General features: G+C 46.4%; 1 protein-coding gene across 3 annotated transcripts in view; it reads right to left on the reverse strand.

The window, feature by feature from the left end:
- Positions 1-16,295, reverse strand: part of LOC146870023 (solute carrier family 41 member 1-like) — a 182,341-nt gene that overhangs the window by 36,771 nt on the left and 129,275 nt on the right. For all 3 annotated transcript variants that reach the window (XM_085624652.1, XM_085624571.1, XM_085624731.1), the window contains 2 exons: positions 5,194-5,265; positions 4,548-4,692 (listed from right to left, as the gene is read on the reverse strand). In XM_085624652.1, the coding sequence (XP_085480778.1) occupies positions 4,548-4,692; positions 5,194-5,265 (217 nt within the window). The remainder of the gene's footprint in view (positions 1-4,547; positions 4,693-5,193; positions 5,266-16,295) is intronic.

Here is a 16,295-nt window from a genome sequence, read left to right on the forward strand (position 1 = left end):
GCTGGGAGATAATTGCTACGGGTGACTTTAATTCCAACCTTCTACATCAACCGGAGGAAGAGGATAACATCCTTGTGGCAAATGAAATGTGGAACGTTGAACCCCAGGAGGTCACACCAGCCTTGAAGAGAGACAAACTGGGCATGCAATTGGTGTGGGACCTGGAACGACTCGGTCTACGGGTAATCAATGGAAGATGTACGCATGATAAACCCCCCGCAGCCACATATCTAGGTCACAACACAATTTCCATCCTGGACTACACATTAGTAACTTTGCCTCTGCTGAGTCTAGTCAAAAAATTCCAAATAATCAGCTCCCTGGACAGCGATCACTCAATGCAACACATTGAGATGAAACTAAATGCCCCCAGGTACGCAAATGCTCCAGCCATACCAGGCCAACTCTCAACAATCAATTTGAAGCGGTTAAAGTGGACAAGCAACACATTACCCCAAATAGCGTTGGACGCTAAGAACCTAATACAAACAGCAACGGCAAAGAAGGATCTATGTTCAAAAACTTGGGCCGATTTCCTGGAAACATTACCAAGATCAAACAGTAAGGCTAAGAGACAGAGCTGTCCTACAACCAAAACCAAACTCTCAATAACAACGTTAGCTATGAAGAAACATCTTCAACAGCTCATAAGACAGATTCAAGGTTCAAGGACAAACCAAAGCGTCTGGCAAGAAGTTCGGTCGACAAGGAAACAATATAAAAAGCTAGTATGGATGGAAAAAAGGAATAACATCGATGACTTCTGGGCCAAATTGGTGTATAATACAAAAAAAGCAGACTCCAGGGCGTTTTGGGTACAAGTCAATTCCATCAATAGACCAGTACAACCCATAAGTATGACATGTATCCCCGAAAATGTTTGGGCCCAGCACATAGTCGATACATTTTCGGTAAAGCCAGTGGAGCACCAGGTCTTGATGGCCACAACGGCATTCGAAACTCAAAGAAAAACGGTACAGGAAAACAAGCCTGTTCTCAGACTTAATGATATACCCAACCGCCAGGAGAGCCAAGATCAATCAATGTGGTCAGCTGACGAGCAACGAATATTATCTATAATTAAGAAAGGCAAGCAAGAGAGTGCACCAGGGCCAAATGGCATTCCACAGGCAATCTATAAAGAAGACCCCAAGTTCTGGGCATGCAAACTCAACCTCCTGTTCAGGACAATCAGTAACTCAGGACGGGTCCCGGAAAGTTGGAGAGGTGCCATCATTAATCCTATCTATAAAGGTGGAGATCGCAAAAATCCAACAAATTACCGCTTAATAGCCCTGATCGATGCAGAGGCAAAATACTATGCATCCCTGGTGCTAGCTGATTTAGCACAATGGTCGGACATGAACAACAAGATCCCGCTAAATCAGACAGGGTTTCGTCGCGGAACAGGTACTATGGCTAATGCAATGGCACTGTGTTTGATTGGCGAAAACAGTTTGGATAATCATCGGGAACTATATACCTGTTTCGTCGATTTTAAGGCGGCCTTTGACCGTGTTAATAGGAATTTACTATGGGCCAAACTGAAGCAGCAGGGCTTACCGGATTCAATCCTAATGCCGATCATCGACCTGTATAGTAACACCTGGATGCAGGTAAAAATCAACAATGGGCAAAGGCTAACTAGGAAGATCCATACCTTTGACGGACTAAAACAAGGCTGTGTGTTGGCTCCCCATCTTTTCAACTTGTTCATGGCCGACCTAACAGCAAGCTTGGACCAGCTCAACGCACATCCTCCCCGGCTGGGTACACTTCGTATAACACACCTATCCTATGCAGACGATGTGGTCCTGCTAAGCCAGACAAGAGTAGGCTTGCAACGCCTTCTACAGGAGCTGACCCGCTACACAAAACAGAACATGCTAGAAATAAATAGCACGAAAACAAAAACAATGGTCATAACGCGACGTCATAAGCCATTACCAACCTTTTTAATAGATAATGTTAAACTTGAAGCGGTTGGAAGTTACAAGTATCTTGGGATACTGTTGGACAAGCGCCTTAATTTCCACGTACAATTTACTAGCATGGAAAAGAAGGGCATGGCCCTAATGCACGCCTTTATGAGTCTAGCAACTGAACTCAAAGGTCCTTTGGTTTCGCCTCTGCTAACAATAATGAAAGCTAAACTAATCCCAACTATAGCTTACGGGAGTGTACTGCATCATGGCAAGAGTGCACAACTTTTGGACAAACTGCAAATGAAAATCTACAAACGCGTCTTTGCGCTACCAACCAACGCATCACCGGCCCAAGTAAGATTGGAATTCGGCCTAAAATCCCAAGTGCTGCTGAGAAAGTATGAGACCATAAAATTCTGGTACCATGTCTGGATGAATCAAGAGATCATGCTCTATCGAGCTATGTGGGAAACTATCTCCAAAAATCCAAACTTAAATCATGCTAAGTACTTTAAAACGTCAATAGAGTCAACAAATCTGGCCGGCCTCTGGGAATCTAAGCTCCCAGTACCCACATTCAAACAGTTGGTCAGGAAGGCAGCCATGAGACACTCATTGCTGGACGACAAAACAGCTTTTAGCCGCCGGTCACATGCCTGGATGATAATCCATTCCTACAAAAAACTAATCCCGGCGCTCTTCTTGGACCTTGCATTTTCGCCTTTTATCAAACGCAAATACCTTAATATAAGGCTGGGCAATCTGCCAACTAACACTGAGCAACCAAAGTGGAAGCCCCAAGAAAGTGAAGGGTGCGGGTTATGTGGCGCAGCAAGGCAAGATTTCATCCACATGATCTGTATATGCCCGGCGCTTATACAGGAACGTCGGAATTGGTTGAAAAATAAATTCAAGGAGTATGGAACACGTACATGTCGGTCCGCTGTCATACAAACCCTATGTACAGTAGACCCACAATTCATCTGCAGAACAATCAAATTCATTGAACAGTTTGAGAAAAAGCAAAAAACATTAGCAAATTGCTGAACTTGGAATATGTTACTTTTACAGTAGAAAAACATCTGTTTTATCTTCATTTTTTTAGTTTTTATCATATGAACAGTAGTGTAAATTTTCTGTGTTTTAACATATCGCCATATTTACATTTTGTAATGGTTTTTATTAACTATACAATAAAGCATTTACCACTCTTACCACTCTTGTGATTCAAGGAAACCCATAAGCTGAGTATTAACGTAACTCTCCGCCATTTTACTCATAAGAAGCAGAAGTGAGATGGGGCGATAATTAGATAGCACTTCAGCAGGTAACTGAGCTTTCTTCTTTAGTCTCCGTAAGACCCACGCAGAGGTTAGACATCCTCCTCAGTAGCTCCTCACTATTGGTAAGTGTTCCTCACAGAACTCCAGGAATGAAGATCCAGGACAATGTCCCTGCCTCCACAGTTGGCCCCCTCTAGGTACACACGGGTGTCAAAGTCTGGCTCTGTAGAAGGGCGACGGTCCTTACTTCACAGTAGTCCCCACATGGCACACTGGGATGGGTCACAGTGTTTCTGCACAAGAGTGTCAGCCCTTACTTCATGATAGCTCCTTCTGGCACAAGGTGGGGGACGTGGAAGTGGGGAACTAACTTCACACGGCAGGAGTGACTCCAATTCTGAGTGACCCACCGCACAGGCCAGGAGAGTAACCAGGATCACACATGGCTGTCAGCCTCCACTGAACTATGCCTCAGAGGCACAAGCATTCCTCAGTGTTGAGACTTCTTAGTCCACAGGGCCCCCCGCATCAGTTCCACCATCTCCAGGACAATGAGCCCAGGCCCCATTGACCAGTAAATCGTTCTGGAATCAGGAACCTTTGTTGTGCACAGAGGATGGTCTGCTCCTCTTCCTTCAGTTTCCACCCCAGCCCTCAGGGATGTCAGCAATACATAACGTCTGTCAGCAGTTGTGGCCGGCATGACTGGCTGGGATGCCAACCGCACAGGCACCTATGGGGAGTCTGCTTTCTCCATGCAGCCTACATGGAGAAAATGGCAGACTGACCAAACTGTTCATATGGAGCAAACTTCCAGAGAACCCCATGAGTATGAGAGTCTGGAAGGACGGGGCATCCGGCACCCTTTCACATTCTAGAACTACTTCCTTGACCCTGGTCATACTCGTCAAAAAAAAAAAAAAAAAAAAGTACATTTCATTAGATAAAGGAAAGCCAAAACTTTATATTTAGGGTCTCCCTTTAAAATATTTGGCCTACCTACAGTTGTTCATGTTGCTTATATCTGTTGGGCAAGAGAAAAAAAGCGTCCTTAGAGCAATTAGTCTCTACGTTAGCACATGTCATTTGTAGTAATAAAGCAACCAAGTGTTTAACAGTTCCTCAACTGAAGGGGAGACAATGAAGAATAATTTTAAGACCAGTGAGGATGCAATGTACAGTAAATTGGCTGCTGCTCTACCACTTGCATCATTGTAACGAAGATAGATGTTGATGTACCCTGCCCAAGTGCACATAGAGTCACATTCATCACTCCAAGTCTTCCCTCCAATTCTCCAGCCTTCGAGAACTAGGAAATGTAGAAGACCACTAAACTTACCCAGGATAAGTGATGCAATGAAGGCAGTGGCCACACTGCTGGCACACAGTAGAACTGCATGGCCAACATCGAAGTGGCCATCAGGGATCCATCCAAAAATCACTGCAGCAAGGGACGCCAGGAACCCCACCACAGTTGCCTGGACCTGAAACATTAAGAGAAGGGAATGAGGACAGAATCAGCATGAGGTGTTGGCTAGGCAATGACAAGCCAGTTAATCAGAGCACACATACTCCAATCCACCTTTTTCCAAGGGCAAGACCACAGAGAATGAGCTTCAGATAAAGAGAATATGCAGTATGAAAGGCTAAAACATAACATCCAGGCACCACAGATTTTAATGCATCCCCCAAGCTGCAATCGTTAACAAAATGGTAGGAATTTCCCATGAGCAGTCAGATAATGAACTCACTTTAAAATGGGAGTATGTGTAACTTCTATCCAGATCGGAGTACAACAGTTACAGTCCATTAGATACAGCCCAATGTGCACACTGATTAGTCGGTAACTTATGTACGCCTCCAAGTAAACAGATAAGCACTTGGAATACAGATATGTGTCAAACATAACTCGACACATGGAGAGTAGGTCACCCTCCTAATACACAGAATGGTTCCCCTCAACCCTGGATCCTCGTGTCCCTCACCTGTATCAGTGCCATGTTCCCAGTGATCATGGCCAATTGTTCCTTGGCAGTATCCATCTGACCAATGTGAGCCTAAAGGGAGAAATTAAAGAGCCGTTCATTAAGTGGCAAAAAATCCAAAATGCAGCCCCACATTCCTACAGAGGACTTCTACAATGGTATAGGGCAAGGTACATGTGCAAGATCCTCGAGCCAAGAGAAAGAGACAGACTCTTTTTGCATCAGTCCTTAAATGGTAGGGGTGTGGAAAACAATCGAACACTTACAAAATAGCCTAGGTTGAGGTAGTATTTGTACCATGCACTAAGACATTTAACACACTGGCTCACGTCATACTAGTTTCACAAACACCGCTCTTTGGCCTTCGATGTGTTCAAGAAGGCAAGCAAGTCTTGCAGGAATATGTGGTGATAAAGACCACTCTGCAGGCCGCCAGTCGCCCTTGTGACAATCTCACGCTCTGGTCATCTACATGCTGAACACTTTGAACACTTCCAAAGTTCAAATTCAAGCCAGATGGATTGGCTATGCCAAGGCTTGTAGCGTTCCGATGTAAACATTTAAAAAGCCTGCTGCCTAGTAAATCATTGCTTTCTACATAAAAAGTTTCTATGACCTAAATCATTTCACACGTGACGCTTCAGTGTACTTTGCATTCGGTAAAATTCATAAGAGGCAGAATGATAAACTAAGCAGCCAATAGCATGTGGCGAGAGAATTACTCCGCTAGGCGCCAATAAAGCATGCCATGTATACTTAAAAGAATTAGTACAAACCGTATGCCCAGTAAGCACAGTGAAGCTAGAGCCTAAAAATCTCTATCGTGGCAAAATGATACTTTTTGGGGGAATTCAGGAAAGCAAAAAATAGCCACAAAATCCATAGTCCATTACTAAGGATAAAGCAATATTCAGACAGGCATATTCGCCGATCGTGAAATGCAGTGACCTGCTGCAGTACCAAGTCTATACACCATTTGATGCTGGAGATTCGCAGACATGCCAACTCTCCCTTTTAACAGGAGAACAGAGACGGAGAAAGAAGGGTTACATTACAAAAGTAGACAGTATGCTGACATGGAGAAGCAAAGATTAGAACTTAGTTGTCAGGCCCCCTCTTTGCATGCAAAATAGAGTTGCATAATATCACCTGGGACAGTTGCGCCCCATACATCGAGGATGTGACACTAGGACCTATCAGCCCAAACACTGACATTTAACCAACCATCTAGAGTAGGTCTGTAAGACACGGTACAAGAAGACATACTACAAGCATCGTAGCTAGTCATTACACGTTTGAGAAGCACATCAGTCACACAGGTAAGTGCTGAAACATCACCTGGGGTAACTAAGTGTACTTGGGAGGTCACCACTGGCACCTGTTTGACTAACAATGGGGGTAGGCCGACTGGCAGTGCCGCTGGTCAGAGCAGTGATGCCAAAGGTTGGCACAATGTGGACTGTCTCTAGGAATTGGAATGCCAGGCTGGGAGGGATGGGGCGAGTACGGGGTGGAGCAGTTTTGGAAAAGCAAAAGGGCTGGAGCAGAGCGAGACAGACTCGTAAAAGACTGTCAAAAGACCCCAAACAAGAGCCTAGGTTTCACGCTATGTGGGCAAGCCAATGGACGCTCAAACCAACCATTTGGCTCTGCCCTTGATTCTAGTGGACTGCAGAGCCTAATTAGAGCCGAGCTGGCATCCCAAAACTTTCCCCATCTTTCCTCTCCCTCGTGTTAATATATGAACAGAGAAAAGGAGGCCAGTGTAAGCCATCTTTGTGGTGTCTGTGGTCTCATTTTAAATGTATTTAATTTTTTTCACTATGGTGCTCAGCATTTTTTTGCATATGAAATACTTCCTTGCACTTAACATGGTAGTACAGGGACCCCAATGCATGCCATTTTAAGGGATCTGTTAAACTGACCAACATGCATGTTCCAAAAATGGATTTTCTTATATTCTCATTTCTGCTTTTGAGATAGTCCACTGTATGAATTTCAGACTCCAAATCCAACTACCCATCATAAAAGAATTGGGGATCTCTGACAAATCACTTCACCTCTTGCTTTCTTGCAACTTCAAGCACGGATATTCAATACTGCCCATTACACGCTGACTAGTTTGTTCCCAGTCCGGGGAGGAGTTTTGCATACACTTTTGCATGCTTAGGTTTGGAGGTTATTCATTTTAAAGAAAGTCAATCGAGTAATACAATCTAATGCAATATATTCAAAACACAACTGTTGAAAAGCGAACCAATTTGAATGATTTATAATCTTTAATTGTCCATATTTGCAAGGCTTACTTTGTAGAGTTTTTTTCAATAGGTTAGCTGTTTGAGTTTTGGCTCTTAGGGCCAAACCACACCGTGGCATAGGTTCTGGCTCTGCTCTCCCTATAAATGTTACTTGTTTAAATATCTAGATTTGGCCAGCCGGTTGGAAAGGTTAATGGCTGAAACGATAGCCTCCTAGCGACAGAGGTAAAAGCTAGTCTGTTTACAGATTGCCTTCTTTATATAACTCCAACAGCTATTAAAACATTTTTGCAGCAATCAAGGACACTGGAAATATGACTGACACAAAAATGGACAAATAGAAAAAGTGGCAGGAAAATACAGCACCAAAAAACCCCAAAATATATCTATATATCTGTATCTATATATATATATATCTATCTATCTATATCTATCTATCTATATCTATCTATTTCTATCTATCTATATCTATATATATATATATTCTACAAAGCGACCCACTCCAGAAATCATTGGGCGCTCTGAGGCGGTGCGTTCAGAGACGGCAGGGTCAAGCCGTAATCAAATTGTCCTTCGTTTCCCCGCAGGGCTGGTTTCTCGCGCACTCACGGAAGGAACAGGGCGTCACCAATTCTTTTCATCAAATTTCTTTATTTACAGCATGCCAGTTTAAAAACTCTACGCGTTTCAGTCCCAGCAGGGACCTTGTTCACGAGACTGGTCTGTACTGAAACTTTTTTTTGCTTTAAATCCACATCTACTATAAAAACGTGACATCACTTCCTTTTGGGAGCAGCTAGGCATTCTGGTAATAGAAGTCCTTACTTTTTGAGCTTAATGGCTTGTACAATAGCGTATGTGATGTTTTTGGACAAATTAAACTAAACAAACTCGACTGGGGTATTCTGTCGATTTAAACCCTCTGCCGACGTACAATGTGAGGATTACAATGTGCGCTTTCCACGGCATTCGATTAATTCTTGACTGTACCCTGGTGTATCTGTGTGACATTCCATATTACATTGTACTGTCTACGGCCCTCTAGTGGGCCCTTGGTTTTCAAAATTTCATTCACTATTGATTGATTCAAACAATGAGTCCCAACCTTAAGGCATGCTGTAAATAAAGAAATTTGATGAAACAAATTGTGCGCGAGAAACCAGCCCTGCGGGGAAACGAAGGACAATATATATTATATATATATATATATATATATATATATATTCACTTAAAAAACCATAGGATTCACACATGTTATAGTTAGCTGGACATTTCACTCGTAAAAAACCAATGAAATTCCCCAGTTGTAGTTAGTGCAGGCAACTATAACTCACGCGACCGCAATCCTCTGCTGATGACGTCAGATATTACATCACTGTATTTAGACACTTATTTACCCATGTCTTCTTCCATTAATCTTTAGCTATACATATATTACAAATATTTATTTTTCAGAAAGACACATCTGTCATCAGTGATGTAATATCTGACGTCATCAGCAGAGGATTCACTCACTACAGCACACGCATGAGATGGCAGACTCAGAGTACTTTAGATACGCACAAGTCAGACACTCCCTTCAGGCCAACATCCCAACTGGGTCGTCACTGCCAGAGTCCTCCCCTCTTGAGGATAGACTGCTTGACGGACACCTGCCTGACAGAAGCATATCCCTTACATATAAAAAAAACTTATAAATAATACTCCTAACCCTTTGCTAGCGTTGAGGGAGAAATGGGGAGGGACAGTCTAGAAATAGACTAGGAATGGCAGGAAATACGAAATAGGTCGCACACTGCTCGTCATGCCAGCAAATAGCCCCATAGAACTCTGGATAATGTAGTGGCAGCGGTGAGTACGCCTAGGCCACGAGTATGTCACTATTATGCTATATGTATTTAAAGCTCATTCGAGCGACTTTGGGCTGACGAGCCTGGGTTCCGCACCTGCGCGCCGTGAGAGGTACTATACCTTTAATATTTTGGCAGTCTACTTGGCACCCCACATACTTACCTGCTCCCTGCTGACGAGAGGCAATTACCTCGAAACACGTGTCCAGGGATGGCATTATATTTTACACTCGTGGCATAGGCGTACTCACCGCTGCCACTACATTATCCAGAGTTCTATGGGGCTATTTGCTAGTATGACGAGCAGTGTGAGACCTACTCCGTATTTGTATTTAAAGCTCATTCGAGCGACTTTGGGCTGACGAGCCTGGGTTCCGCACCTGCGCGCCGTGAGAGGTACTATACCTTTAATATTTTGGCAGTCTACTTGGCACCCCACATACTTACCTGCTCCCTGCTGACGAGAGGCAATTACCTCGAAACACGTGTCCAGGGATGGCATTATATTTTACACTCGTGGCATAGGCGTACTCACCGCTGCCACTACATTATCCAGAGTTCTATGGGGCTATTTGCTAGTATGACGAGCAGTGTGCGACCTACTCCGTATTTGTAGGAATGGCAGGAAGCACTCTCTTCCCCTAAGGAAGTCGCCATTTCAGCGAAACTAAGACTGATCCAATTGAAAATCCTACACCGGGTTTACCTCTCTGGACGGCAACTAGTACTAATGGGTAGGAGTGAAGATGGGATGTGCAGGAGGCAATGTGGACTAGAAGGGACCTTCCTGCACATACTCTGGGAGTGTCCGCTAGTTCAAAATTACTGGAAAAAAGTACATGTGTGGTTTGGGGGGGGTTACACTACGACTCGAGGTAAAAAGAGGTCTCCTGAATATCTGGGAGCCCACAGACTTGAATGCAAAGGGTAGGCTCTGGGTGAAGCTTGGACAGATGGTCGCCAAGCTAAATATAGCTAGACTCTGGGGAGCAACAGTGCCACCGACGATCAATGCCTGGAAAGAGGACATGGACTGGTGTATGGCACGGGAGAAAACAGTCTATGTGGCCCGTGGTTGTCCTCGAAAATGGATACTGCTCTGGACTAAATGGAATGTGTATCGTGGAAATGTGTGTGAGCCCCCATTTGTCCCCTCCCTTGACGACCAATTAATGCTCTGAAACCAAAGAAATGTGACAACGTAGTAAAGCAAGTCAAAATGAGACACAATGCTACAGCCTGTAATAGACACCGTACCCAGGTATGTGGAAATGATAACATGACCTTTCTTTCTTTGATGTTCAATAAAAAGAATTAGTAAAAAAAAAAAAAAGAAAGGTTATTCATTGGCATTTTGAGAATGTATTCATGTGTGCGCTTTGGTAATCAGTTTGCACTAAAGGACTGCAAATTACTCCTTAGACAAGTTCAACTTAGCTCTGAAGTCAAGAGCGCGCAACTAGTGCATCATATTCATGCATAGCGCATAAATAGGAGCAGTGCTACAGTAGTGGCCCTATACCTTGGAGGAACTGCTTAGATCTTTCAGCAAGAGCCTGCAGAGATAAGGGCTTGACAGGATCTATGAACAATTGGGACCAAGGCAGTTTACCTTCCATGGATACAAAATGCTCAAACAGACCTGGAGGAAGGCATTTTAAGGATAATTACGAGAGGGTTAAAAAAGATTCAGTCTTACACAACACTTTCTGCGATGGCGGTTGTCCTCAGATAGATGTTTGCAAGCGCAGAAAACAAAAATTTCCAGATTCTACCAATCAAGGTTGAAGGAGAATACTCTGTGGATCGACTGACCCGGCAAACTTGTGTGGTATTAGAGGTGAGAGGTCTTGGGGATTTGCGGAAGGTGGGGGCGGAGGGGTTAAAAATCAGTGGAGAATAGAGATCAAATAAACTTACCTGACAGCCAGAATGGTTCCAACAGTGGTCCCTACAATGGTGGTTTGCAGACCTTCACCTGTCTGAGCAGCCACACTGGAGGTTGCTGTGCAGGCTGAATCTCCTCCACAAGTTTTGTCAGCCTAGCTCCTGAACTCTTACAAAAAGGGTATTTAAACCTACCATTCAAGTACCCGGACATTTTGAAAATGAGGCAAATGGGCAGGCACAAGAGCTTCATACTCTTGTGAATGGAAGAGATTTTACATCTGGTGTACACAACATAAAACTTTAATCTAGCTACCTTTCAGGCAGCGCTGTTGCCATGCCATCTTTATTTGGCCTGATCGGGCTAGCTATTGTCTTCGGTTTAAGTCTATTTGTTTGGTATTGCTGCCTCCAAAAAAAAATAAAAGTCACTCAAACCCTCTCACTCACCCAAGCTCCCAGTGGTTAAGGAAGTCCTTGAGGACATTAAAAAAAAAAAAGTCTCCTCCCTCCTCCTACGATAAGAAAATACTCTGTAGGAATTGAATATTGCTCTCTCTCAGCACAAGTACCCAGTTCAATCCAATTCTCGTAGCCTCCTTTCAGGATACATTTCATAGAAAGTCGCTTCCCTTGTAGCTGAAACACCAGTACTCAGGATTAGCTAAATTCAGGCATGTGCTCTACCCCTACACAGTGTTCCATAAGAACAAAGTGGTCACATTCAAAGTTATTTCATAAGGTTATTTTGGATCTCCATCTAAACCAAACTATTAATTTGTTGAATCTTACAGAATCCTACGTGCCCAGAGAAGAGATCTCTCCAAATAAATACACACTAGAAGAGTGCTTACATTGTATCCAGACAAAACAGGAGAAGGAAAACTAAATTTTTGAACTATGGCTCCTTACAAACAGAACTTGACACTTTCAATAGTTTCTCTCCAGGTGGATAGTTTCTTGCATCCTGTTATGCTACAAAAAAAGCAAAGAAACACTATCTGGTAAACCAAAAGCTCACTTGAGGTAAAGCCGCTTCTGCCGCTTTACTGAGAAATGTTCATGTTGTGGAGAATTGTAAAGCAGCCATGTGAAGACAAATCCTTTACAAGGTACTACTGTCTTAATTTAGAGCAGATGCCCAAGTAGGGCAGACCTCCAAAAGATACCTCATTGCATGCTTCAATAAACAAAGATGAATGAGACCAAGGAGTATATTACCCAAAACAAGATTCAGAAACCAAATAAAAAGACTTGAAGAAATTTTCAATGGAGAAGATGAATCCGTACTCAAGAGAAGACTACGTCACCCCAGACTACCGAGAAGATGAGGACTCTTTGGGGGAGAGCTCCAACAATAACTCAGACTGGAGCAGTGATGAGGGTACCACCCCAAGAAGAGGGAGAGATCAATATAGACGCAACCAACGCCGAAGAGGGAACAACTGGCAGATGCCGAGATACTAGGACTACCCACAATCAAATTTCCAACAATTCATGCCCAACTTCCCAGGTTGGATGAACCCATACTTCCAAGGTCCACCAACGATGGGCCCCTTGATGAACACACAACAACCACCTCCTTTTTTAGGGAGAGGCCCCGGCCATCAGAGGGGCAGAAGAAAAGGGGTCACCTGGAACGAACAAGAGAGACAGATGCACACCCGGAGCATGACCAAGGAACAACCAGGGACCAGCTCGATGAGTCACTGGTAGTCAACCTTACCGATATTACTCTTACGGCTGACCAAGAGAAAGTCCTAAACAAAGGCCTTGGCTTCGTCCCTACTCGCCCATTAGACATCTTCAAGCTGAGGTGTGAAATGGCAGAGTTCTGTAGAAAGATAAAGCTCAAAGCCTTCTTTAACAACAAGGACAAGCACGCAACAGAGAGCGATACTAACCCGAGACCAAAATAGACTTTCTGCCCACCTACTCATCTGGTGCCGGTAGCAATACAAGCTTTTGAACAAGCTATCATGCAGGAAGTGGAAAACCTGGGGACCACAGCTAAAAACCCCTACATCAACATGACCAGGCAAGAACAAAGGGCAATGGAGGAACTACGCAAGAATGACACTCATTATCAAACCAGCAGACAAAGGAGGAGCGATTGTCCTGACAAAACAAGGATACAACCAACAATGCATTGAACTCCTGTCGGACCAGAAATTCTACAGAAAACTGACCTCTAACCCCACTAAGAGACTACAGAGGACCATTGAGTTAATGGTAGAGGAGGCAGAAATCAACCAGTGGATCTCAAAGCATGAATCTGATTTCCTGAAGACAAAATCGCCGAGAGTACCATATTTCTACTCACTACCCAAGACCCATAAGAACAAAAGTCCACCACCGGGACGCCCAATAGTGTCAGGAATAGGATCTGTCCTAGAACCATTGTCTCAATTTGCAGACCAATTCCTGCGACCTTTGGTGCAGAAAACACCTACATACCTAAAGGACACACATGACCTTCTGAACCTACTAGATGGGCAACCTTATGACGAAAATACCATGCTCCTAGTAGGTCTTGATGTAGAAAGCCTCTACACGAGTCTCCCCAACAGAAGACCCTTGACACCTTGGAGGACATCCTATTCACCGAAGTTTGGAACCATAGGACACCCAGACACTTCATGCTGGAGTGCTGCAGACTAGCTCGCACGGAGAACTATTTTGAATATGAGGGCACCCTCTTTGGACAATGCCATGGTACTTCAATGGGCAGTACTTTCGCCCCAAGTGTGGCCGGGTTGCCCGTGAGCATTTTTGAACAGTAACATATACAGACTCCAACCAACCCGTTTCATAGAGGTATCAAACTCTGGCGACGTTACATAGATGACGTGATTATGATTTGGGAGGGCACCCTGGAAGCATTTAAGGAGTTCCTAACCTGGATAAACACAAGGGACGAATGTCTTAAATTCACATACACAGCGGACAAGAAACAACTGGACTTTCTGGACGTTACAATCTTCACGGGAAGAGGCACGCTACAATCAAAAACTTACTACAAACCAACAGCGAGGAATAGTATACTCTTTTACAGTAGCTTTCACCCTCGCCCCCTGAGAGATAATCTACCCTACAGCCAGTTCTTGCGTTTGAAACAAAACTGCAGCAACTTGGAAGATTATGAGAAACAGGCAAAGGATTTGGAAAACAAACTTGTGAAAAGAGATTACCCGGCAGCCAAACAGTATGGCTGCAGATTAGGGGAGCTCCGAGGAAGGCGCAAGTTCCCCATATGATCCGGCACACTATCCGCTCATTAATCCTGCCCCAAATACGCACAGAAATCGGAGGGTGTGAGGCATCTTCCGACCCCACTTCTGGCCGACATCTACACTCCGCACTAATCTGGGACAGAGTTGAAAGTAGCGGCCTGGTTTCGCAGCCGAAGCCGTGACCTAAATTAGTGAAGGAGGACCGAGTGAGACATGCGCAGCCCGGCGAGCTGAAGGCAGTGCGGTGGGCGACACAGACAGCGAACGGAGCCAGGGAGAAAAGCGGTCGCTCTGCCCGTGCGACCCTACCATTGGTGAAGGGGGATTCATGGTGGGGGCCAGAAACGCTGATGCACTGCACGTGACGTGCGGAGTTGCGCGGCGCTCGGGAAGGCACCGGGCGGGCTTTCGCGCTTATGATCTGAGGACAGGTAGGAGGAAACGATACCCCTGCCCCAACGGCTCACTAATTAACACCCGCAACAGAAGTGCTTCCCAAGGTCACACGCTGCATAACAAGGAGACCCAGTAATTGCGGGCTTCGGGACCCCAAGAGGACCCCCGGGGAAGGAGTGAGCAAGACCAGCATCAGTGTTGCCTTGCAGTGGGCCAGCCACAGACGGGCGCTGCCCACCACCGTTCGGCCTTACCACAAATTAGTGGCGTGGCAAGAAAACCGGCAGGCCGCGCGTGGCTTGCGGTCACGTGGCAGGCGGCGGCGAGTACCGGCCAGTGCCTCAATAACTAACCATAGATGGGGGGCAGAGGCCCACGCATGACCGCCCAGGTAAAGCTGGATAAATATACCTACTCAAAAGACTTTCCAGCCCTGCCTGAACGACAGGCCCCATCGGACAAGGCCCCTGTGCCGGAAGGAGCGGCCAAGGTCACACTGGAGGATATTATGTCCGCACTCACCAATGTGCAAACAACGGTGGGAATCGATCTCCTCTGATGTCTCCTTCCTGAGGGCGGACTTCCAAAAAATGGCCACCAGGGTCAGAGGTTGAACAGGTGACGAAGACCCTTGCTAAAGACACTACCACCCTGCTCAAGAAGGTCAGTCAGTTAGAAGTCGAAAATAAACTAATGGCGGCAACCCAGCCGGGGCTCCGGGGACCGCAGGCGCAAGGGAAGCCTCCCCTGGCCCTCCGGACCGCGCCCCGGGCACCCTGCCACGCGGCAGGACCCAGGACGGAGGCCGCCCTCCCCGGGGCCCCCAGGGGCCCGGCCGGAGCTCCTGAACCCAATCCAGCGACGGGAGGCACTCCAGCGACGGGAGGCACCCCGGCCACAACAGAACCCCGTCCCGGGCCTTTGGCAGTGCCGCAGGCCGGGGGACGGCGCCTGGGGCCGGAGACCCCGACCCGGGGCCCGGCCGGGCCCATGGACCCAGCCGGGGCTCCGGGGACCGCAGGCGCAGGGGAAGCCTCCCCGGGCCCTCCGGACCGCGCCCCGGGCACCCTGCCATGTGGCAGGACCCAGGACGGAGCCCGGGGCAGGGAGGCCGCCCTCCCCGGGGCCCCCAGGGGCCCGGCCGGAGCTCCTGAACCCAATCCAGCGACGGGAGGCACCCCTGCCTCAACGGAACCCCGTCCCGGGCCTTTGGCAGTGCCGCAGGCCGGGGGACGGCGCCCGGGCCCAGAGACCCTGACCCGGGGCCCGACTGGGCCCCAGGACCCAGCCGCGGCTCCCAGGCCCACAGGCGCAGGGGAAGGCCCTCCGGGCACCCTGCCATACGGCAGAACCCAGTTGCCGGCTGAGGACCGAGAGGGGTCCCAGAGTACCCTGTCCCTAGTAATCCGGAGGAAGGCTACCCCCCGTTCTTGAAACCCACGCACTCCGAGTGACGGAGGGGGACCCTAGGGGCAAAC

This window comes from Triturus cristatus, chromosome 1_1 (assembly GCF_964204655.1).
Source record: "Triturus cristatus chromosome 1_1, aTriCri1.1, whole genome shotgun sequence".
Classification (NCBI taxonomy): Eukaryota; Metazoa; Chordata; class Amphibia; order Caudata; family Salamandridae; genus Triturus; species Triturus cristatus.